This window comes from Podarcis tiliguerta, assembly GCF_965153285.1.
Source record: "Podarcis tiliguerta genome assembly, chromosome: 3".
In the NCBI taxonomy this organism is placed as follows: domain Eukaryota; kingdom Metazoa; phylum Chordata; class Lepidosauria; order Squamata; family Lacertidae; genus Podarcis; species Podarcis tiliguerta.
Window position 1 is genome coordinate 32,140,658 of NC_139536.1, and position 25,299 is coordinate 32,165,956.

General features: G+C 42.2%; 1 protein-coding gene across 4 annotated transcripts in view; it reads left to right on the top strand.

Annotated features, from left to right (window-relative positions):
* CAPN13 (calpain 13) overlaps positions 1-25,299 on the top strand; it is a 77,393-nt gene that overhangs the window by 40,119 nt on the left and 11,975 nt on the right. For 2 of the 4 annotated variants that reach the window (XM_083434473.1, XM_083434474.1), the window contains 10 exons: positions 2,467-2,541; positions 3,211-3,359; positions 6,317-6,471; positions 13,923-14,086; positions 15,280-15,316; positions 16,336-16,392; positions 17,986-18,048; positions 19,812-19,869; positions 20,993-21,066; positions 24,015-24,083. In XM_083434473.1, coding sequence (XP_083290599.1) covers positions 2,467-2,541; positions 3,211-3,359; positions 6,317-6,471; positions 13,923-14,086; positions 15,280-15,316; positions 16,336-16,392; positions 17,986-18,048; positions 19,812-19,869; positions 20,993-21,066; positions 24,015-24,083 — 901 coding nt within the window. Of the gene's footprint in view, positions 1-2,466; positions 2,542-3,210; positions 3,360-6,316; positions 6,472-13,922; positions 14,087-15,279; positions 15,317-16,335; positions 16,393-17,985; positions 18,049-19,811; positions 19,870-20,992; positions 21,255-22,484; positions 23,403-24,014; positions 24,084-25,299 lie in introns of those variants that run through there. The other 2 variants (XR_014509762.1, XR_014509763.1) reach the window with 2 other exon arrangements.

Below are 25,299 nucleotides of genomic sequence, written 5' to 3' on the forward strand. Positions count from 1 at the left end.
TTTATCAGTGCATCAGATTCAGATTTGTTTACTGTATTTTAGCAACCTGCCATCAAGCAGCTTTGGCACATTCAGAACATTCAAAGTGATCTGTGCCAAGTTTTAATCCAAAATAGAATCACACATTCGAAAAGAACAGCAAATGCATGACACATAGCAAACCAATGCAAGTCTGTCAATCTAATTTGCTTGGACCTGGGAGACCAGAGTTCAAATCTTCACTCTTCTATTAAGGTCTTAACCTGACTTACCTGTTTGTGAGGATAAAATGGAGTGGCAGAGAGAAGCATGTTGGGGATGTGAGGTGAGACCAGGACCGTCTTTACCTGGGGGTGCAAGGGGTGCAGGACACCCGGGTGCTGAATTCTGGGGGGTGCCCGGCGCCCGCTGCTAAAGAAGAAGAAGAAGAGAAGAGTTTGGATTTGATATCCCGCCTTTCACTCCCCTTCAGGAGTCTCAAAGCGGCTAACATTCTCCTTTCCCTTCCTCCCCCACAACAAACACTCTGTGAGGTGAGTGGGGCTGAGAGACTTCAGAGAAGTGTGACTGGCCCAAGGTCACCCAGCAGCTGCATGTGGAGGAGCGGAGACGCGAACCCGGTTCCCCAGATTACGAGACTACCGCTCTTAACCACTACACCACACTGGCTCTTAACTATCTCCTGTTATGAAATAATAAATAATTTTGATCAAGCTAGAAAAACAAAATACTGTACATATATACGGTGATACCTCTGGTTACATACTTAATTTGTTCCGGAGGTCTGTTCTTAAGCTGAAACTGTTCTTAACCTGAGGTACCACTTTAGCTAATGGGGACTCCCACCGCTTCACGATTTCTGTTCTCATCCTGAAGCAAAGTTCTTAACCCGAGGTTCTATTTCTGGGTTAGGGGAGTCTGTAACCTGAAGCGTATGTAACCTGAAGCATATGTAACCCGAAGTACCACTGTACCTAAGTATTACCAAAATGTATACCTACTGTTTCACTAAAGGACTTCCGACTTTGTGGGCTCATTTACCAAAGACGTGCCACGCTGGTGCTGGCGCTTGTCATTCACAATGGCGGCGCCTGTCAGACTCAACGACGGCGTTTGTCATTCTCAACAGCGCCGTGCACGCGAAATTAACTCTTACATCAAATTATTATGCTACTTATTGTATTGAGCTGCTATGTGGCAGTGGGGTCAGCAGCACCTTTGACACAACTGATGTTTCTTCTAAGTAGGTGCCTAAACAATACTTAGAAGTTTAAGTGTGGTGGTGTTAATTTGGGGGCTAAACTAAATTTGGGTGCGCTGGGCAGATCTTTGCACCCCAGCGGTGCATATGCTAAAGACAGCGCTGGGTGACACACCCACGCAGTGGAAGTTGACCCCAGTTTCAGTCACCGCACGGAGGCAGCTTAAGGTCCAAAATGGTTTACTGCTATAGAAGATTAGGCTTCAGTAATACAGATCCAGACATTTATAATTTACATACAGCTTGTTGGCTTTTGCCAGTCACACTTTTTGAAGCAACGTGTGAACCAAAACACAACGATCTTTTTGCAATTTGCACTTCTCTAAATTTTGCGCTACAGTTCTCCAATCAAGCAATGTGCCAAAAAAATAATAATATGTGCCTGTTAGGAAAACGTGTGCATAAAAAGGCACATCTTGGTGAAAATAGCAAAAAGGATGCATTGCATTAGGGAGAATTGAATACACAAAAAATGTGTATATTAGGAGAAAAATGCCTTAAAAGGATGGCAAGTTCTTGTGAAGTTTTCTTTTAAAAAAATAAAAATAAAAAAATGAACTGATTCAATCGCAAACTGAAAGATTGTGAACTGTTCTTTAGTAAGATGTGTTTTAGACTACAGGAGCCTGCTTCTTGGAATTTTAAAGCAGGACTGTAGTAACGTTTTCTCTTAAACTGAGTCAACCTGTAGTTAAGACAGCTGGGGAAATGTAGTAAGCTTTAACTAGAGGCCTTGTGGGATTTAGGTGAGCCGATGTAGGACTTAATGGTTAAGCTGTTTATTCTTTAGCTGTTTATTGTTTAGAGCAATGTTTAAAAGTTAAGCTGCATATTCATATTCTATTTTGTTTTCCATGTAACCCTTATTTGTCTATGTGCTCTTGATTTCTATTATGCTCGTATAAGGGTGTGGAGAGCTCAGTTGGTTAGAATGTGCTGATAACACCAAGGCTGCAGGTTCGATCCCTGTATGGGACAGCTGCATATTCCTGCATTGCAGGGGGTTGGACTAAATGAACCTCAGGGCCCCTTCCAACTCTTTGGTTCTATGATTCTGTGTTTCATAAACCGAAATGTGTTCACTGCTCTTCTGCTGGTGTATTTACAATGAACCTTTCCAAAGGGATTCCAGCTTGTCAGGCCCTGCTTGGTCACACCCATGTCACTCATTTGGGCAAATTAGGAACCTAATTTTTAATTTCATACGGCCTTGTCCTCTTTTGTAGTTCCATGGAATGGGATCGAGTCCCGAAGCAATACAAGAAATCTCTGTATGAAGACAAGGATAACGGCGAGTTCTGGTATTTTCACAATTTGTCTTTCTGTGATTCTCTGTGCTCTAGATTTAAGGCCCCCAAGCTATAATAATCTCCATATGTTGCCATCTGGGCTTCTTCGGGAGAAAGTGTAGGATAAAAATTGAATTAATAATAAATAATCTTCTTGCAGTGAGCCACTCTTATTTTCAGGGTCCTGCTACACTTATTTTAAGATGAGAGGCTGTATTCAACTCAATAAATATCTGTGTGGAACAATTTCAACTTGTGCAAGGGGACTTTGCCCTTCCTTCCACGGCACATGACCCATGCCATCCCCAAAAATGCTCCAGAGAGCCGGGGGAAACCTTAGAACAGATTGCAGATTGGGGAGGAGAGGAAGGAAAGTACAACTGCACATGCAGAAGTTGTTCCGCTCTTGCAAAGTTCTATTTAGCGATAGGTTGATGAATGCAACCCCAGACTACAATCGGTAAAGTTTTTTTCTAAGAAAAGGACCGTCAATCTATAGGCTGTTCACCACAAGCAACTGCCAACTGTTTTTGCCATTCGTTTTCTAGCACCATGCAAATTCCACTTCTCCATTTCAAAAATATTTCAAGTCCTCAGGGCTGCAAAACCAGGATTGAAAATGTATTTGTAGTTGTAGAAGTATGCAAAGCCTGCCTGAAAATTCATTTTCTCTTCCGTCAGGATGTCATATGAAGATTTCCAAGAACATTTTTTATTTTTGCATGTTTGCAATAATGTGCCAACCTTCCTAGACTTTGGAGTGCAGAGGAGCAACATGTGGTCTGTGCAAACGCATGTCGACAGATGGGTTCAAGGGCTCTCCCCAGAAGGTAAAAATAAGTATCCTTCCTTAATTATTTCCCTATTCTTTTTTTCAAACAGTACGTTTCAAAATAGTAATTTCTTATCTGGACCTGAACTGAAAAAGCAAAATTTTAAACATAGTAATGTTTTATATTTCCATATTGCACCAATATTTAATTAACACAGGCTTGATTATAAAGACGTAGCACAATATTACATGCTCATAGTGGGTGGTAACATATAAATCTTGAATTTTACACACTGGAGACAGACATCTGTAGATGGCAATTGCCTATGACCTCTGTCTTGCTATAATCATGAGGTCCATCAAGCCTCAGCAGAACCCTTGATCTGGCAATAAACCCAGTTTGTTTAATTGAGTTTTTGATCCATGTTTGTGAAATTAACTAACTGCAATTCCCAAGGTTCTGCTACAATTTCCTCTTTCGCATTGGATTCCCAAATAATGTCCAGTGTTGCAGGGCAGTTGCTGTTCAGCAACAGAACCTACAGCTTCAATCCCAGACCTTGTTTTCTTTGCGAGATCTCAAATCTGAAATATACACATCACATAAGAATTATGCACAGAATTAGGCATGCTTAAGCCCACTGAAATCAACCTCCTATGCTATTATTTACATATTCCTATCCTTTTTCTGCTTAGTTGTCCCAGTACTTAATTTGGTGGGGATCTAGTATCTCCAGCCACTTTCTGTAAGCAGTGTCAACTGTTTATTTATGGATGTCCTGGTTATATGGCCAGGGGTGTAGCAAGGGGGAGTGCAGTGGGTGCAGCCCGCCCCTGGTGTCACCAGTGAGGGAGGTGACAAAATGGTGGGTGGCACTCACTGCAGGGCCTGTAGCGCACCTGAGCTACGCATCTCCCCTGGGAGTGACGCGGTGCCTTGAGCGTCCACAGGCTCCGCGCCTGCCCCAAACAGTCTGCCTGTTGTCTCCCCCTCAGTTGTAGGGCGGCTGAGTGGGAGGAGGCAGGCAGACTCCTTGGAGACCCAGCGATGTCCCTGTGGGCAGCTGGCCCCGCCCCCGGGTGTAGGGCACATGCGCCGCCCCAGGCGCCCAATTGGTTTGCTCTGCTGCTGTACATGGCAAGTCTGGAGACTGACCGCATTTTGAATTGTATTTGATGAGAGCCCATGGATTCTCTTCAAGTTTTGCTTTAGGATATTTGGGAATAACTCTATGTGGCTTATTTCCATGAAAGTGAATTTAGGATTGCAGCCTGGGCATGTTGTCTATGCATTGTGCGAAAGGGTTTCTATCTGAAGTCTAGATTTGTTAAACTTGTTATTATTCACCATATGAAAACAAAAATTAAAATACAGCATGTGAAAACATACAAACAGCAAATGTCTTCACAATTTATATAACATAACAGCCATTTCTAAAATTGGTGTATGCATTCTGTTGTGGAATCTGAACCATTTTCGCTGTTCTTCAGAAAGACCACACTTTAATCAGTACAGCTAATTTGCACATAATCATAACCATGGAAACTTTACACTTCTCTTCAATCAGTGTTGCTTTAGAATTTCCTCAGTTCTTTGCTAACATAATTTTATGGCTTGCTAACAAATTCCTGTTTTCTCACCAAGTATATATATATATTTATGTTCATGCTTTACAACCTTTATGTACTATTTTCAGTCTTGTAAGAAATACATTGGGGCTTATATTTTATCCATAACGTGTTTTATTTTGTACTGTTGTGCTTCTTTAAAATTAAAAAATAAAGTTCTACTACTTGTGGTGTAAAGCATAAGATGTTTCCACTTTTCTTACTTGCAGTTCCTCCTCTATCCAGAAATTTAGCATTGTTTTATACCACCACCGGATTTGCAAGAATCCAGCAACTTGTTATTTTTATATAGTAATTGTTTAGAATTATATTCTAAGTTGTCTTTGTGCAAGTGGACTAGACATTCAATTGCACAATAAGACTTTGCTTCTCTCCCTGCCCCACAGAGCCCCCTACTGCTTCAAAATATGCTGTGAGGTAGTTGGAGGTCCTTCAGAGGAGATCTTGCAAGCACTTGGTGGCGGCAGGGTGGGGAGGAGTGGAAGATAATGCTGTGCAAGCTTGTGGCGTAATCTGCTAGGGTCCATGTTCTGGTTTCTCTCACACCTTTCTGCCAGTCCGTTGTCTTATCCTACCCATTCTTCCCCTTTGTCACCTGCATGAATTAGGCCAAGAGATGCAGATTGCCTCCACCTGATAGATAAGGATTGCAGCCTGCAACAATGCTACTGCTTCAGGAATCTCTGTTTAGCAGGGATCTCTGGCTGCATGCAGAAAATGTATTGCCTTCCTGTATTTGGTAGACCTGAGGATCAGGGCTTCTTATAAAGTAACCACTAATTGAATGTCTAAGGGATGCGGGTGGCGCTGTGGTCTAAACCATTGGGCCTCTTGGGCTTGCCGATCAGAAGGTCGGCGGTTAGAATCCCTGCAACGGGGTGAGCTCCCGTCGCTCGGTTCCTGCTCCTGCTAACCTAGCAGTTCGAAAGCACGTCAAAGTGCAAGTAGATAAATAGGTACCACTCCAGCGGGAAGGTAAACGGCGTTTCTGTGCACTGCTCTGGTTTCAGTGTTCCATTGCGCCAGAAGTGGTTTAGTCATGCTGGCCACATGACCCGGAAAAACTGCGGACAAACGCCAGCTCCCTTGGCCAGTAAAGCAAGATGAGCACCGCAACCTCAGAGTTGTCTGCGACTAGACTTAACTGTCAGGCATCCTTTACCTTTTTAAATTGAATGTCTGGCTTCCTGCAACAGGGCAGGAAAAGTGCCTGCTAGAGGCATTGACAGGCTAAAGGAATTGCCTTTCCCACAGGACCACGAGCCTATGAAGGCATTCATGCAGCAGGCAGATGTAAAAGGAAGAGATAAAGGAGGGAGGTCTCACTTGATCCACACTACTCTGCTGCATGTGTCTGATAACAGAAATCATTGTTTTTCGCAACAGGTGCCTTTTCCAGAAATCCTCGTTATTTAATCCAGGTGCAGGAGCCAGACATGAAAAATTCCAATGTTGTGGTATCACTGACACAGAAACTTGTAAATGATACAAGGGGTCCACAACCTCCAGAACCTCCAGGCATTCGTTTCGTAATACTCAAGGTAAATAACACTAGACAAGAACTGGTGTTCTGCTCATGCTTGAGCCTGGCCATCTGTATAAATTGTTCTACCCTCATGTGCTGGATTCAGCTGAAAACCAGCCATGTTTTGTCTCAAGATGGCTGGGAAATTCCAGGTTGCAATGGCAGGGAAAGAGATGAACATTGCTGCCTCCTACCCAGTGCCCTAAACCATCCTTCCTCCCAAATGACGAGCACCACACCATAGCTGTCAACTTTTCTTTTTTTTAAGGGAAATTCCCTTATTCCGAATAGGATTTATCACAAGAAAAGGGAAAAGTTGACAGCTATGTGCCACACGCCCAGCTCTGCCCACATCTCTTTGCTTTCCCCCCTTGAGAATAGCTTTGCCTTTTCCCAATTATTTTCAAGTGATAGTTTAAGCACTGTCTCTGAAATGTAACGAAACCTATTTTTGCATTTCCGGGTCCTTCAGAGGCTGGAACGAGAACTGTTTTGTTGGCTCTGTCTCTCCCATTCAACACCCACTGCAGAACTCCTGGATATTTTGGCAGGAGATGTAGATAAGATTAGCGTCATTTACTCTGCATTAATTAATCTAGAATAACCACCACCACCACCACACCCCCAGCTTCCATCCTCAGAATAACTTGCATGGATTCAAGCCACCGCACAATGTGTAGTGACTTACTTACGTAGTTTGGATATGGTTCAAACATGCTATAGAAAAGAAATTACCTAAATTAATCAATATAGGACTTGTTTCAGGAGGGAAAATATTTAGGATGGTAGTTTTAGTGTGAAATATAACACATCTCACCCCACCGCTGAAAAATTATGGTGCCATTGATCTAGTCCCCTTTTCCCTTAGCTACAAACATCCTATCTCTTTCCGTTCCCTTCTGCAGCCATGAGAAGGTTCAATATATACTTGAGTTTTAAAGAATTCAGAAGTAATAATGTATACCATTGCCTCGGGAGAGGAGTTTTCTTGAAGTAGTGGTGCTCACACTACACATTTAAAGCACATTTATACCACTTTAGCAGTCATGGTTTGCCCCTTAGAATCCTGGGAAATGAAGTTACTCCTCATAGAACTACAATTCCCAGCACTCCTGACAAACTACAGTTCCAAGGATTCTTTGGGGGAAGAAGAAGAAGAGTTTGGATTTGATATCCCGCTTTATCACTACCCTAAGGAGTCTCAAAGCGGCTAACAATCTCCTTTCCCTTCCTCCCCCACAACAAACACTCTGTGAGGTGAGTGGGGCTGAGAGACTTCAGAGAAGTGTGACTAGCCCAAGGTCACCCAGCAGCTGCATGTGGAGGAGCGGAGACGCGAACCCGGTTCCCCAGATTACGAATCTACCGCTCTTAACCACTACACCACACTGGCTCTCTCAGCTATGGCTGCTGAAATAGTTCAAGAGTGCTTTAAATATTTAGTGTGGATGAAGCTTCAGGTTAGGTAATTTCTCTCCCTACAAATAAAGATGCTTACACAGCCTCAGGTGGGCACTTCATTCCACACTTAAGAATGTTAATTCAGGAATATACTGCTCTTGAGTGCAGCTGCAAGGCAAGAGCAGAATCTTTCCTTAGCCATTTGGCTGGAGGTTCTGATTTCTGTTGGTTTGAAAAAAGTTGAAAATTGTAAAGTGAAGTTGCAAGTGGAACCTGTGGCACATTATAGAATAAAAGACTTCAGAAAGTGACACACAAAGCGTAACATTGAACAGCCCCTAAAAGCACCACAAAACAAAATTTAAAACATTTTAAAGCATGGGTAGGCAAACTAAGGCCCAGGGGCCTGGATCCGGCCCAATCACCTTCTAAATCCGGCCTGCGGGCAGACAGGGAATCAGTGTGTTTTTACATGAGTAGAATGTGTCCTTTTATTTAAAATGCATCTCTGAGTTATTTGTGGAGCATAGGAATGCATTCATTTCCCCCCCAAAATATAGTCTGGCACCCCCACAAGGTCTGAGGGACAGTGGACCGGCCCCCTGCTGAAAAAAATTGCTGACCCCTGTTTTAAAGCATTCAAAACTGTTATAAATACAGGATATAGCCAGCATGTAGACAATCAACAGCCTGGTTTATGAACGTTTGAAGTCCTGAAAACCATAGGGCTCTTGCTTCCCAGTGTCCTGGTTTTGACGAAAATGGTGCCTGAACTCACCACCTGAGTTTGCTAATAGGAGTAAAATGTGTCCACCTTTCTTGAATTGACCAAAAGGGCAACACATTGGAATTAAGTAGATTGACCTAGTCTAATCTACAAGGTACTTGACCCCACAGCACAAGAACGAACAGCACATTTGTGTGCTCAGGCATTAGGAAGAATGTGTGAAGCATAGAGGAAAGTAATAACCCAATCTTGTAGGGAATGGCCGAGCAACCAGGCCAGAATTTCCCAACCAGTCAGAAGCTCAACTGGCTGGAACTTTCCAGTAGTTGAATATTTGCATTCTCAGAGTTGCACAGTTGCTGTTAATTAAGCAGGCCGCCATATTGACCTTGAGCTACTAGTCACTGCCAGATAACACAGTTGCACTCAATCCATGTTCTCATTCTCATTACTAAGAGCCAGAAACCAATTTTCTCTGCTGCCTGGAGGCCTGCAGAAATCAAACTTTGGTCAAGGCAGAAGCAGAAGAAAGGCTTTTTTTGACACTCCCTGTTTCCAATATTTTAAAGAGCCAGTAAGCATAATCAATAGGGATGTTCTAATTTATTTTGTCTGTAATACTAGGCCTCATTGGCCACTGGTGGGGCTTGCTTCCAAGTAAGCATCCCTAGACTCAGGATGTTGGGGGGGGGGGGATAGAATATGCAACCAATCTAAAACATGCCTATAATGGTGGGTTACAAGCATGAGACATTGAACTACACATTTCCACAAAGCTGGACTTCAAAAGGCCGTTAAAGGCATGTTTTCCTCACACGTCTCATTGGGATTACACTAAAATAGCCTGTTTGTAGCTTTTCTTTGAGATCATATTAGATATCAGCCTCTGACAGTGCTCTTGGGGTATCTTTTTCAGAATAATTATGTCTCTCCTGTTGTGCATCTCCAACATCTCCTACTTTTCATTGTCAGTATTTATTTTCACTTAGAAAATGTTAATCTTGCCTTCAGGCAGTTGCACTCTCAACTGGATTTACTGAGGCCTAATCTATGCAAGTAGTTTCCAGGGGTGGTACCCCATGAGGCAATTCTGTTAGTGAAAGGACTGTTAGTGAAAGAACCATGGCTGCACCATGGAAGTTCTCCTCCTTCTTCTCCCTGTACTCCCCCCCAGATCTGTTCTGGAAGTTCCCTTAACCCTAAGTAGCAGATTTGGGGAGGAAATGTGGGGCACACATGGAGATGAGAGGGAGCAGCTTGCCATTGTTCCTGCTCCAGTGGGCAGTCTACCCTCCAGACATAGCCCATGAGGGTTGGTATGTCAAGGATCAATACAGGTTCTTTGTTTGTGAACAACTCAGTTTCATTCCTACTTATGGCCTGCTTTGAAAGTAGCCCCTTGCAGTGTCTGATAAGGTGCTTCCAAAATGTGAGGGGACCTTGGAAGTATCCTCTGCCATAAGAAGAGGGGCTTGGACAAGAAAGGTTGAGGAGAGTCTCCAGCATGCCAAAATGAGTTCAAGAACCCAAGAGGTAGCTTAAGATCTCTGCGCAAAAGTCCTTGTCCATCTGTCTTGGAGGCTTTAGTTGAGAATTCCTGCATTGCCGGGGGTTGGACTAGATGACCCTCAGGGTTCCTTCCAACTCTACAATTCTATAATCCTTAAGCTGCCTATAATTTTTTTAGGTTTGTATATTAAACATGTCTGCTTGATGCTAGTCATGGGGAGGAAACAGCAAGACCCGGCACAGAGTAAACAGGAAATGTTATCTGATCCAAGAGAGGTATAATTAGCACTAAAATAATTAATTGAGTAATCAATTTCGTTAACTTATTCATTAAGCACAGATTAAAAATGTGGGGTTTTAATTAGATTTTAACTGGACTATCCCCGAGAAGGATATTTAGTGCTAATAGCATTCTTGTAAATGTTCCATGTCTGGGGGTCTCAGGAGCATTTTACCGTAGATTTAGTTTCTCCCCCTCCCGAACCATAGTAAGACCCCTGCTGCCTTAGAGTTCACTCTTACCAAAGAGGCAAGTGAAGAAGAAGAAGAGTTTGGATTTGATATCCCGCCTTTCACTCCCTTTAAGGAGTCTCAAAGCGGCTAACATTCTCCTTTCCCTTCCTCCCCCACAACAAACACTCTGTGAGGTGAGTGGGGCTGAGAGACTTCAAAGAAATGTGACTGGCCCAAGGTCACCCAGCAGCTGCATGTGGAGGAGCGGAGACGCGAACCCGGTTCCCCAGATAACGAGACTACCGCTCTTAACCACTACACCACACTGGGTCTCAGTGCTATGTTATGAGAACACATGACCCGGTTGATGTGCCCAATCTGGCTAGAATCAATGTGGGTGGACAGGGGGAAGCAGCAAAACAATACCCCTCCCTTCCCACATACACATTTAAAAGGAAGCCACTATAGAGAAGGCCCGTTCTCATGTTGCCACCCTCCGGACCTCTCATGGAGGAGGCGCACATAGAAGGGCCTCAAATGATGAGTGCAGAGTCTGGGACGGTTTATATGGGGAGAGGCTGTCCTTCAGATGGTCCTTCACCAGCCCTTTCTGTCCACTGGGATTCTCCTCAGGCCACCTGCCCTCTTTAAGCACTTTTGTGTCCCTGTCTGATGCCTCTTGCTTGCCTGGAAGGAGAATGGAGAGGCGTGTGGCATGTCTGTGAGTAGAAACCTCTGACCTTCTTGCATGGCTGGAATATAACTCCCTGCAAGAAGGTGAGACTTGCATCCATTGCTCTGCCCTCTTATCATCTGGCCTAGCCCTTGTTTGTGGCTCCCGCAAGAGGTTGCATCCCTTGTGCTGAAAAGCTTTCTCCACCCCTTCTTGTACATAATGCATACAATGCTTTTGGTAGCACAATGGCCAGTATATGTGAGAATAAGACTCCTTTAAGAACTGGGCTGGAAGGAGTGGTAATAATAATAATAATAATAATAATAATAATAATAATAATAATAATAATTTATTATTTATACCCCGCCCATACCTAGCCACTATGGGCAGCTCCCAATTGAGTGTTAAAAACATTACAGCATTAAATATTAAAACCTTCCCCAAATAGGGCTGCCTTCAGATGTCTTTTAAAAATAGGGTAGCTGCTTATTTCCTTGACATCTGATGGGAGGGCGTTCCACAGGGCGGGTGCCACTACCGAGAAGGCCCTCTGTCTGGTTCCCTGAAACTTCTTGTAAGGAGGGAACCGCCAGAAGGCGCTCAGCACTGGATCTCAGCATCAGGGCTGAACGATGGGGGTGGAGATGCTCCTTCAGGTGTACAGGACTGAGACCATTTAGGAATTTAAAGGTCAGCACCAACACTTTGAATTGTGCTCGGAAACGTACTGGGATCCAATGCAGATCTGTCAGGACCAGTGTTATATGGTCCTGGAGGCCACTCCTAGTCACCAGTCTAGCTGCTGCATTCTGGATTAGTCCCTAACTAATGGCATGATGTGGTTGCTGTAAAGATCGCCTTTCTCCACAATGTTATGGATGACAATAACACAATGGATGACATTGGACACTGTGTCCAATGAATAATTATTTCACATGTCATCCTAGACAAAGATCTTGATCTTTCCAATTGTCTAAAAGATCTAAGACATGGCAGATTTGGTTAGTGGGGGAAGTACAAAGGTGTGGTGATGCATGTACTGTCAGTTGCTCAGTGCAGGGGACTTGGAGAAAAGATTTTCTGCTTGTAGCAATGATTCCTCAGCCTGTGTTACAAAGACATGGGACGATTGGTTGAAAACATTGTTATAAACATCATTATAAAGGCACTCTGAATGTCTCAATGACAAAAGAAATTCTTAAATATAAATGACTCCATTAGGTCCAAAAGAAGTGTCTTCATTTAGGTTTGCTGAAGTTTTAATCCATCGTGCCTCGAAGTCCAAATGCCTGCCATGCTCCCCTAAAAAAAAAAAGGCTCCCCCCGCTTTCTCTTTGCAAGACAGCAGTTTATATTCTCCCCCACCCTTTCCAAAGGCATGGCTCATAAATTATTGTGCCACACTGTGAAACCACTCTAAATGGGATTTATACACTCCAGTGTATTTGTAAGAATATGTTTAGTAAGGGTTTTTATTATGCTGTCTTTATGTGTCATCACAATAATAGCTGTTGCATTTTATTTATTGCTCCAGCTTGATGAAAATATTGGAACAGCAACAAATGTGACAGGATACGACATTTTCTTATGAGAATGGATATCAGGTTCATAGTCTGTGCCAGAGCTGTAGCAAGCATATGGTCATGGAATCTGTGTTTGTGTGGGTTCTATATATGGAGGTTCACCAAAGATTTCCTGAGTTCAGCAATGGAAGAAGAATTCAGGTTGCTTCTCATGTTAATGCAAATCTGCCTAATTCACACTTCCGAAAGCAATGCACACCTAAAAACGTAGCCACCCTTTGAAATCCACGCTTGTCTGAATTTTGCAGTGAAATTCACCTCCCCAACAAGTACAAAAATACACATATTAGGGAAAAGTATGCATTGTGAAATAACAAACCCAAATTAGAAAAAATGGCTTGCGGAATTGTGAATTTCTGGAGGAATGCCCATCAAAATTATGGTACATTTCTGAGGACTTAAAAAACAACAACCAAGTACACAAAGGGATATTGAAATGTGGCCAACTGAATTTAAACCGGAAAAATGAGAAACTGAGAGAAATCAAGACTGAATCATCCATCCTGACAGTAAGAGCTGTTCGACAGTGGAATTTGCTGCCAAGGAGTGTGGTGAAGTCTCCTTCTTTGGAGGTCTTTAAGCAGAGGCTTGACAACCATATGTCAGGAGTGGTCTGATGGTGGTTCCTGCTTGGCAGGGGGTTGGACTCGATGGCCCTTGTGGTCTTTTCCAACTCTATGATTCTATGATTCTATCCCTAGTTGAGTGTTTTCCCTATGGGACCATGAATTCAGTTCACCAGCACTCCTGCTGTTTACTTTTGGAGGAAGAACAACTAAGTTAGGTGCCTCTGATCTTGCAGAAGATTAGAAAAACAGAGTTGAAATGTACCTTGAAGGTCATCTAGTGTAGTTCTGTGCCAACGCAGGAAATCCTCTCTGTTTCAATATCTTTGATAAGAGGCCATCCAAACTCCATTTAAAATCCTCCCCTTTCTGAGGCAGTTTGTTCTTCTGTCTAACAGTTTGTACTATCATCAGCAAGTTGTTATCCCTTCTCCAACTCATTTCTACCCTTGATTGACCTGCATAATGTATTTTAAAAATTAGAGGATGACATTCTGTGATAGTTTCTCCAGAATTCCTGCTCATTTCTTCTCACGTTATATTGCTTCTCAGGACAGAACCACCGTTTACAACAAGGGATTCATAAAACAACGAGATGTCACTATGATATTTCAGTTGAGACCTGGGACCTACATCATTATTCCAGAAATATCACAAGGAGAGCAAGAGTCAGAGTTCATTCTACGAATCTTTCTAAAGAACCAAAACAACTACAGGTATGTAGACAGGCATTCAGGCCTGTCCTTGTCATAAGCCAGCATCTCTTTACCAATGTTTTCTTATATTCCATTCCTCAGTTTATGGGTGATCACTTTCACCATGCATGCAGATATGTCCCCGAAACTGAGCTCATTAACAGTATCTAATGTTTAAAGGACTCTTGTCTTATTTTTTATGGGGGTGGTGAAGGGTGCTCTGAGCCATAGGAGTAGGCCAGACCAGATCTCCCCCAGGAGTGGGAGATGATAGCTCCCTAGCTCTCTTTCTCTGAATCCTCTCGCTAGGTTGTGGATTGTGACCCAAGAATGTGACAGTAACTTCAAACTGAGCAGAAGACTGTTGGAAGAGAGCTGGTTGTTTTAACACTTTCCATCCCAGCCATTTGTCTGCCCCAAACCCATCCATCCCAACTGCTTTATTTCCAAGAGAAAATATACACTCACCCTGAATCTTTATGCTCCTGGGGAGAAAAGCAGCTCTCTCTCTCTCTCTCTCTCTCTGTGTGTGTGTGTGTGTGTGTGTGATTTTGAGCCACCAAATGGCTGGGAAGGAAGGAGGACCCTCTCTTAGATCTACCCCCCTCACTGGTCCTCTGCATGTGCTTTATCTGAAAAAGAATGCCCTTGATGAAATACCGTATATACTCGAGTATAAGCCGACCCGAATATAAGCCGAGGCATCTAATTTTACCACAAAAAACTGGGGAAACTTATTGAGTATAAGCCGGTTCACCACATCACAAACCTGGTGGTGGCAGCAGCAGCGGAGGAAGAACAAGCAGCCCAAAAGGGCTGCTTTCGGGCTGCTCATTCCTCCGCCGCCGACAGCGGCAAAGGCGGCGGAGGAGGAAGGAGCAGCCCGAAAGAACCCTCACTTGAGTATAAGCCGAGAGGGGCTTTTTCAGCATAAAAAATGTGCTGAAAAAGTCGGCTTATACTCAGGTATATACAGTAACCATGGGTTTAATTTGTAGGTCTACCTGTGCTGCATTCTGGCATGGTAAGTTAACTATGCACCATACAACACAATTTCCAGACTACTCCAGCCTTCTTTTCCCATAGAAAAAAGTATCTCTGCTGCAGGCCTGCCAGGGAACCTGAATTCAGTATTCAGTGTTTAACTAGCAACACAGACATCTTGTTCTATCCTAATGCAGTCCTCTCTTTTTCTTCTTCCTTTTGTTTATTAGGGCACCAAATACTGAGCTGAGTCCAGTGGTAACAGAGGTATGTAGGTGTAGAAAGTGGTGTTGCCTTTAAATGTGAAGCAGTGACATACGCCGTGTGCCTTCTACTTATTGGATGCCTGGATCCAGAACTGAATTGACTCAATCTGGCCCAGTTTGGATAGTTCAGTTCAAGAGAGCCCTAGATCAACCTGCCCTGAAAAACACAGTGTCTGGATCTTGCTAATGTCAAGGGACGTGCTCCAAATTTGTGTCAAGTATATCCAAATCTCCTCCCTCCCATCTTTGGAAGCATTTACACCCCCCCCCCCCCTGAGAGAGAAATTGGTTAAAGAGCTGATTTAAGATCAACAGAAGAAAGTTCAAACTGTGATTTGGTACCTGTTTAAACTGCTTTACAGGGAGGATTCGCACTAGAAGTGGAGCAAGACTCTTCCAAAGAGCAGAATGTAGCGAAAGACAAGGATATGATGTCTGTGTTTGGACAATAGTATCTTGGCTTAGAGAGCTGGGGTATAAGTGAGCCTTTTGGGTGTGCATGCAGCCCCTTCACCTCTTTCCTTCATGCAAACCAAGAAGTCTTCAGTTAAATGTAGTGTCCCATTTCATCCAAACCATGGAACCATAGAACAATGGTTAACAGCTTTGGAACACGCCGGAATATTAAGTCAAGGCCACAGTTCTTTAAACTCGGAATTATTTAATAAGTCAATACATGATCCTCTGAACATGGATGGCCTTTAAGTCCCTTTGATTTCAGTGGGAGAAACATGCTCAGATTCCTTCAGTTGAAATCACAGGGTCTCGTGTGCTTAACTTTGGGTACATCATGCCTATAATTTAGCTATTGAGGGCACCTCGGGGAACCATACCACCAAAATTGTTCTCATTGCCTTACAGCTCCCTTATCTGTCTTGAAGCAAAGCAAAATGACCCTCAAAGGATGATCACTTAAACTGTTTTCAGGTTCTCGGCGTACTAATTCTTAGTTGAATGTGCTGTTCTGCAGATCTCTATGACAGGCTGTTTAAGATAAAAATATTTAAATTCCTTTTGCAGCACAGTCCTATGTACTCAGAAGTAGGTCCCAATAAGGAAGCTGGAACTTACAGCCAGGTCAGTGGGTATAAGATTGTAATCTAAAGCATCTAAAGAGGGGAAGAAATGTGGCACAACAAATACAGTCCACATGTTGTGAACTGGGCATGTGGAGAGACAGTCACAAACATGGCTACTAAGCAATCACATGTCTGGTTCACAATATGCTGAACTCTCAGTGAGTCCACTCAACTCATGTTCTCAACATGCCAATTAACTTATTTACATTGGGTAAGCTGGATGATTAATCTAATTTAGGTGAAGCAAAGGAAACTACCGTATACTGAATCAAGCAACTGGCTCCATCTGGGCATCTTTGTGCAGGGAGATGGCACCAAAATGTCCCACTCCACCAAGCCCTCAAATTGTAATGACCCACCACTGGAAGTCCTCAGCCATCCCCATGGCCTGGCTTCAAAGCCCCTTACACTCCCTTTTTATGAGCACAATGGGGAGGAAAGGGAACTTACACAACATGGCACCCACACAACTGTTTGGCAGGATGGCTGCGGAGAACACACAGTCCTTCTAGGATGAGGGTTCAGGACAACCCGAGGAAGGGGAAAGACTCTTCTGCCCAGCAGCCCAGGGCACGCAGCAAGGGAAGTCAAAAAACACATTGGCAGCAGCAGCCTCCAGTGGCTTGCTGACTTTGCCATTGTGGTGCCCTGCAGATGCTTTGGAGTACAATTCCCATCAGCCTTATCCAGCATGGCCAAAGGGAGTTGTGGTCCAAAATGTCTGAAAGATACTAGATTGGTGAAGGCTGGCACAGGCTGGGAAGCAAGAGTGTTCCACTGTCAATGGGGGCATGGCCTTGAAGGGGCACAGGATATAGCATAAGTAGGCCCCTCCCCTGTACCACCCATAAAACGCCCAAAACTGTGCTGAGTCAATATGCCAGTGAGGTGTTGAAACGGTGTATTTTTTGTGTGTGTGATAACAGCATTTGTCTCGTGTTTCACAGGCACTGCAGGGCTTCCATCAAACCCTACATCCCCTCAGCCAGTGGAAAGCATTCTGCCCTAAGTCTCCCAGCTTTGCTAGTTCCCAATCTTATCCTTTTTGTCTCATTTCGCCTTTTGTTTTGCTCCATAAACCTGGCACATTCTGCCAGTGAAAGACTGCCAATTGTAGTCATCCTTGGGGCTTTCGTTTCTGAATCCTTGCTGTTGCGCAAAACCTTAATAAAATAACACCGATTTCTCTTTCTCTACTCCCTGCCTGATTAATACTACAGAGCAACCTTCTCTGTCCTCTGCCCACCCCAGAGCTTGCACATCCAAATTATTTGTGGTTAATCTGAGTTTAGATATAAGAGGGAAGTAGTTTACATTTGCCAGAATTAACATGGGGTCGCAGGGGGGGAATTTAGTGAATTCAGATAATTAAGGAGGGATAATTGACAATCCGAGAACAGAGTTCTGTTGTATCACATTTCTTCCCGCTTTCGTACTTTTCAGGAGGTGACTGAATGTCCTTTTGTGCAAATGTTGCTAACTCTAAATTGCCTGAAACATCTGTGGGTCGTTTGAATAAAAATAAGATGCTGTCTCATGCCGACTGATTTTTGTGACTGATTTTGTACGCACATACTTCCCTTTGATCCAGGTTGTGCCCAAGCGGAATCAAGACAACTCCTATGAAAACATCTTCCTAAGATATGCTAATCAGGTACGTTGAATGGGGAAGGAAAAAAATTGTCTGCATCAACATGGCATGTAGAATTGGGAAATAAAAGTCTCCCGTCTTGCTCTTTATTCAGCTTTAGCAAATGCAGATCTCAGGTGGGTTTCTCAAAACTCTATTGATTTGCCAGCTGCTGTAACAAATAGGGCAAGGAACCCAGCTAAAACATAATAGATGGCTGAGGGCTGATTGCTTGAGGGGAGAAAGGTGTTCCTTAAACAAGCAATTAGCAGTAACCCTTGGCTACAAATATATGTGGGTATGTATATCATATTTTACTGTGATCAGAATTACTTCCAGTTTGCACTTGCTGCGTTTGGAAAGCAGACATCAGTCAATGTTGGGGTAATTGATTCCCATTCTTTCTGAGCTGAGCTGCATGTGTTCACAGGAGATGCTCTTAATGGCTTAATAAACTGTTATAAAGGACTCCTTGACTTAGTCAAGAGAAAAATTTGCTGCCAAAAGCCTCTGCACAATAGACCTCTCACAGCTAATAGTTATATCAATGCATAAAAGGTGAAAATGACACTGCCTGCTGCGAATAATGCGCAAGGTTTGTCTCCGGGGAGCAGCGAGGGCAATGAAGGAAGTTTCTCCATGGTTCGTGAGTCAAGCAACTCCAAGCTGCAGGGGCAATAGGCCAGATTCTCAGCTCTTTTTACGCCATGGTGTTATGGCAGCGTTGCAAAGGCACAATCTCGTCTACGGATACCAAAAGAACAGTGCAAAGCATTATATTTTCTTAGAACAGGGATGGAGAACCTGCAGCCTCTCATAGCTTGTATTGATCTCTCAGTGTCCCAGTATGGCCAATATTATTTACTTTGTATTATTTATTAGATTTCTATACCGTCCTTTGTCGAAAGATCTCAGGGCAGTCCACAAGATAAATAGGCAATACGCAAATGGGCGTTGTAGTCCAATGAACATCTTGATCTCCACAATCCCAGAAGCTGCCTGCAGCTAGTGCAAAATGTGACAGCTTAATTGTTTGCTTTGGGCTGGTATATTGCCATCGTATTACAGTACTTCTGAAAAGAATTTCACTGGCATCCCATTAGTTACTAGACTAGGTTCAGGTTGCTGGTATTGGTGTACAAAGCCCTATACAGCTTAGGGTTAGGACACCTAAAAGATTGCTTCATTCCCTACATTCTGCAAGGGAGTAAATCCTGCAGAGACCATCCTATACAATAGTGGAATCAGGCGCTTGGTGTGCTGGCAACCCAACCCATTGGAACTCCTTCCTGTTGTATATCAGACAAGCAAGTGCCTTATCTCTTGCCATTTATCTTTCAACAAATCTAAAACATTGAAAATATTTGGTATCTGTCTTGGATTTGAATCCAGTTTGTGTGTGTGCTGTTGTTTAAAATTGTTTTTTTATAAATGCAACTGCTTTAAATAGGTTGTTCTAACTTGCTTTCATGGAATGTCTCCTGGGAAGTTATTCATAAATGAAATAAATAATAATACTTCCCACCTCCACCCCACTCCCCAAATCTCAGAAGCTGCTGGGAATTATCTAAGAATAAAAATTAAAGCAGAATCAAGCCAATTTTGGTAGAAGTAATATAAGTGCTCAGCAGCCTCGGGAATGAAGAATCACTACCAAGGAAAGGTCAGGTTGCCCAGAAAAACCTCTCAGTTCTAAATCTATGAAGAAACAGTTTGTTGTTGTTGTTTTAAAAAAAATATACAACTTTTGTAGCATTTGTAAGCCTTTCTCTTATGTTCTTTATTAGGCCTCCTACTTGGATGCCTCACAGCTGCAAGGAATTCTGAATGAAATAGTCCAGAAAGGTAAAGTTTATTGCTGGTAGCCAACTAATTTCTTCAAGTTCTTTTTTCTTCTGTCTTGTATCCTGAACAGTTGCTAAAACACACACAAAGAGGGGCATATTTTGAATGCGCGGGAATGTGAATGTGCATATTTTGAAGTCACAGGGCAGCAACCTTTAGGTCTGCCACTCTCTGCCATGAGAGCTGAGTCACAGATCTAAACAAGAAGTCATGGTTATTGTGTGAAAGTCTGTCCTATCCTGTAATGTGTAAGGATGAAGAAATCTGTTTACTTCAGTCTCCTGTAGTTTCTCATTTTTTTTCCAACCTTTAAGTTCAAATTATGGCATTCAGGCATTAGTTTGTTGATTGGGTTAAAAACTGTGGTGTCGGATGTGCATAGTATAGGATAACTTGCAAACATTCTCTGTTTGGAGGGAGAAGGAGGCCATTGGAGAGGCAGTAGTCCAAACACACCTGTTCTTCAATCAACCTCCCCACCCCCTTTTTTTTACATACAGGAATAACCATAGACACATAATTTTCTTAACAAATGATAAAACATAAATTGGTCTTAACACTAAAGACCCAATCTCCCATCTATCCCATATTTCAATTTCATATTACTTATTGCCAATACACACTTTAATTAAACTTTTTCTTAATTCTTATATATTCCTTGCAACTATTACTGAAGTTAATATTACTGAAGTTTTGGTTGCCCTCCTCTGGACACGTTCCAGTTTGTCTGTGTCCTTCTTGAACTTTCTTCTTCTTTGGAGGTCTTTAAGCAGAGGCTTGACAACCATATGTCAGGAGTGCTCTGATGGTGTTTCCTGCTTGGCAGGGGGTTGGACTCGATGGCCCTTGTGGTCTCTTCCAATTGTATGACTCTATGATTCTATGATTCTAAGTTCCTCGAATGCTGCAACAGAGTTTAAATCAACCTTAAACACTCCAAGGCCTAGTCCTTTTCCAATTGCCCCTCTGGTATATTTTGCAAAATGTGACTTGTGAAACAGCATGCAGTAGTGGCACTTTGACTCCAAATTCAACGGGTTACAAGTGGACCGTTTCATGCCTGCCTCCTCCCCTAACCTCCTTATTCTTTGTCCCTGTTGCTTTCTGATTTATCCGTTTATAGATCTAATGGCCAGTCGGGGAAGCGGAGATGGATTCAGCTTCGATTCGTGCAGGAGCCTTTTAGCTCTGATGGATGTATCTTTTCAACAAATGCAATAAACCTTCCTTACGCTGCCCTTCCCTGCTTTGAGTTATGGCTGTGCTTCCCACTGCAGGAGCCCCGCAAGTAAATATTTGCCATGAGATCTGCCCACTGCATATGCAGGGAATCTATAAGTGGCCAAACTCTTCCCTCTAAGGTCCCCTTTTTGATTAAATGTCAGGTAGGAAAGACAAGATCAAAACAACCCTCTCCTGAAACACCTGAAATGTTGCCTACTTCTGTAAATCACTTCCTATCAGAACCTAGATACAGTCCAATCTTCCATCCAAGAAGACTTTATGTTGCGTAGAAAAGCCTAACTATCTGACTACATTTCATGCCCAGACTTGTTCCGATGTCTAGGAGAAAGGGAAGGCAAATGTGATAGAATTTATGCTCACGCCAAAGATCCCTTTTGTTCTACATTTTCAATGTTGTCTTGTTAACAGTAAAATCACTGCGTGAACTATCTAAATAGAAGACGCAGGTAACACAGGATGAATAATAGTTCACCAGATTGTCAATACCAGCACAACCATCCCCTGAAAAACCAAACAAAAAACTGTGAAGCGTGTTTCTCTTTTATATTTGCCTGACTTTGAATATGTTGCCTATTAGAACTGGTCACCATAGCTGCTTATTTCCTTTTGGGACGAGGAGTATGCAATAAAGCACACTGTTAATCTAGTGTGGGCTCTTACAGCCAAAGTACCAGTTCAAATATTGGGTAAGACAGCCCTTTCCAGACTGTTGCACTTCTACGTATGAATCAGAAGAAGGGAACTTGCAGGCTTGAACATTCTCCCGTGTTAAAAAAAAGCAACAACCTGCAAATGGAAAGCAAACATGCCAGACAGAATCTAATCCAGTCTTTTCCAGATGTGCTAGATTTCTGAGTGCAGTGAGCAATTTGTCATACTTTGGGTGTAAATTTCTTCTAATAAACACATTTTTTGGTCCCCATATTTGCCTAATATATTGCAATTTTGTATATGCATTTTTGTAAACATTTTTCAGTTGGAGAACTGCATTGCAAAATTCAGACAGATGTGCATTCTAAAGGAAGGGCAAAATTCAATTGATATATTGTTTTGAGAAGTGCTAATTAGATACTTTTGCATTAAGATGCAAATGGGACCAAATTTCTCCTCCATCCCTAGACAATGATGGAAGTCTTTTCTGTGGAACCTGAGAGGGGTTTTGGGGGAGAGAAATCCAAATAATCAAGGGACTGTGCCCTTTTTGTGTTTCTAAATTTGTGGTTTTCAATTTCCCATTTCTATCTCTTGGGCTATGACAAGGCCCAAAGGGCATTATTGCAGTGTTTGAAAGATGTTCTGTTCCAAAGTAATTGCAACAATTATTTATTTCTGTAAATCATTTTTAATATTCCACCATCATTCATTTCCAGGTCCCTTAATATTTTGAACGCTTGATGCATAGAGAACTAAAGATTGCCTTTAAACAAACTTGTTTGAATCTGCCTCCCTTGATAGACCAGACTTGGAATGCTAAGGTCTGTTTATGTATTTAATTAGCAGTGGAAGATCTTACACATTTTTTAATGGTGTGTGAAATATATATGGAGATACAAGCTAAATATATGTTCCCGTTATTGTTAAAATTTAGAAGGAGATTCAACCATAGGAAATGAATGCATTTACTCCCTAAGCAAAGCAGGTCTTTCACATTCAGGAAACAAAATTTATTGTAGCAACTTTTTTTTTTTTTAAAAAAAATGCTTGTTCTAGATTTTGTCAGCAAAAACAATACAGCATCTTGTGGCACCTTAAAGACTAACAAACGTAATCTGGTATAAGCTTTTGTGAAACACATTCCACCTCATCAGTTACATGAAGTTTTAGCCTGAGTTATAGGGGAGTATGCATGATTTGAGGGATTGCAAAAGGTGAATCCAGAATAGTCTCTGTGCAAAATAATAGACAGAAGATTTGGCACCATCTTACTTCAGAAATGACAATATTCCAAAGCAAATCGGGGAACAAAGGCTTCTACAATATTTTTTAAGTGACTTTAAAGTGGCCATTGTGAAGCAAAGGAACCTCAAACTTCAAATGAAATCATCATGTGAATTACAATGAATCATATATGTGAATTGGCTTACCAATGCCAGGATACCTGTGTCATCAAAAACTGTTTTGTGAACTACCACAAAATTTAGGTACAGTGGTACCTCAGTTTAAGAACAGTTCTGTTTACAAATGAGTTGTTTTACGAATTTGGCAAAACCAGAAGTAGTGTCCCTCGGTCTAAGAACAGAATCCGAAAGGTGGAAGGGCGCCGGTGGCGAGAGGTCTCATTAAGGAAAGTGTGCCTTGGTTTAAGAATGGTTTTGTTTTAAGAATGGACTTCAGGAACGGATTAAGTTTGTAAACCGAGGTACCATTGTACTTTTCTGCTATCCTTTTCCCTCTAACCTCAATCTTTACATCTTGCAAAGAACAAAACATTAGGGTATATACCTATAACTCAGGATAGCACTTTATACATCGGATGAAGTGGGACTGTAGTTTCTTAGTCTTTGCAGGTTTTGAAATTTAATGGATTTTAGTCATGAAGTACTTGTGACATTTCTCAGCAGCCTGCAAATGCAAATTGAGAATGCCAAACAGGTTCTAATACTGCCTTTTCCTGATGTGTCCTATGTCTGTGTGCGGGGAGGATTTCTCATTTTTTAATATAGGAAACTCTCAAATATGCCACCATCACCCCACCTGTCATCTGATTTGGGACAATTCCGAAAGTGCACTACAGCACCATATTTCTGCTCAATCCAGGCAAGACGTGAAGCTTAGAGAGGCAAATCATAGATACTAATGTTTTGATTGTTTCCCCACTCTGGGCTACCAGCCAGTGCGCAAGTTGATCTGTTAATATGCAACACAATCAAAATGTATTTAAAACTTGACCACATCTACAGGCCAGTAATAATGGAAGACTCACGTTGCAAGAGTTTGAAAAGCTTTGGCGAAATCTCTATAAGTATAAGGTATGACTGAACTGTATGAATCCAAACTCTCAGCTGCTTCCCTGTTCTTCTTTGGCCTTTTCCTGTTTTCTTCCTTTTCGTACTTTTTAAATAGTTAATGATCTCATTTTCCTGAGAAGAGAGATTTTCACCTTATAATAGCGTGAAACCCTCACTGCACTGTGCCACGCTGTTCTAAATGGATTTACAAACAATTTTTGTAGTTCTGACCTTATCAAACTTTACATACAACTGAGTTGCCTCTAGTACTGAGATTCACTTATGCCCAAACCGCTTATGTTCTGTTGGGTTTCTTTAATTTTTTTAAATGCCCAAATCACTATGTGTAATATACAAAATTATATTATAAAACAACAACACATATTTATAAAAGAGCCAAGGTCCATGTTGTACTATATTTGTGCAACATAGTTTTATATTAGTATATATGAGCATTTTGTATGTATCAGTTTATGTGCTGGTTACTCTTGTGAACTTTGTATATGCATATAGAATCTGTGTATAATGCATTGTTGTTGCTTAGTCGTTTAGTCGTGTCAGACTCTTTGTGACCCCATGGACCAGAGCACGCCAGGCACTTCTGTCTTCCACTGCCTCCTGCAGTTTAGTCAAACTCATGCTGGTAGCTTCGAGAACACTGTCCAACCATATTGTCCTCTGTCGTCCCCTTCTCCTTGTACCCTCCATCTTTCCCAGCATCAGGGTCTTTTCCAGGGAGTCTTCTCTTCTCATGAGGTGGCCAAAGTATTGGAGCATTAGCTTCAGGATCTGTCCTTCCAGTGAGCACTCAGGGCTCCTTAAGAATGGAGAGGTTTGATCTTCTTGCAGTCCATGGGACTCTCAAGAGTCTCCTCCAGCACCATAATTAAAAAGCATCAATTCTTCGGCAAACAGCCTTCTTTATGGTCCAGCTCTCACTTCTGTACATCACTACTGGGAAATGTATAATGCATACATGTGTAATATTATACATAAGATATTTTGTGTAATAATGGATATAATATGTGATACTTTCTCATAGCTTTAACTGAAGAGGGGCAGGCAGAAACTCACATCTGATAAGGATTAAGAAATGAGATGAAAATTGGGGGGGGGGGAGGACCCTATGTGTATAAACTCAACATCAAGATTTTCAGAAAATTTCATCCCTAGCTATGATAATTCATATGCCAGTGACTGAATCGATATGCTAGCCATGTCCTAAAATATTATCTTG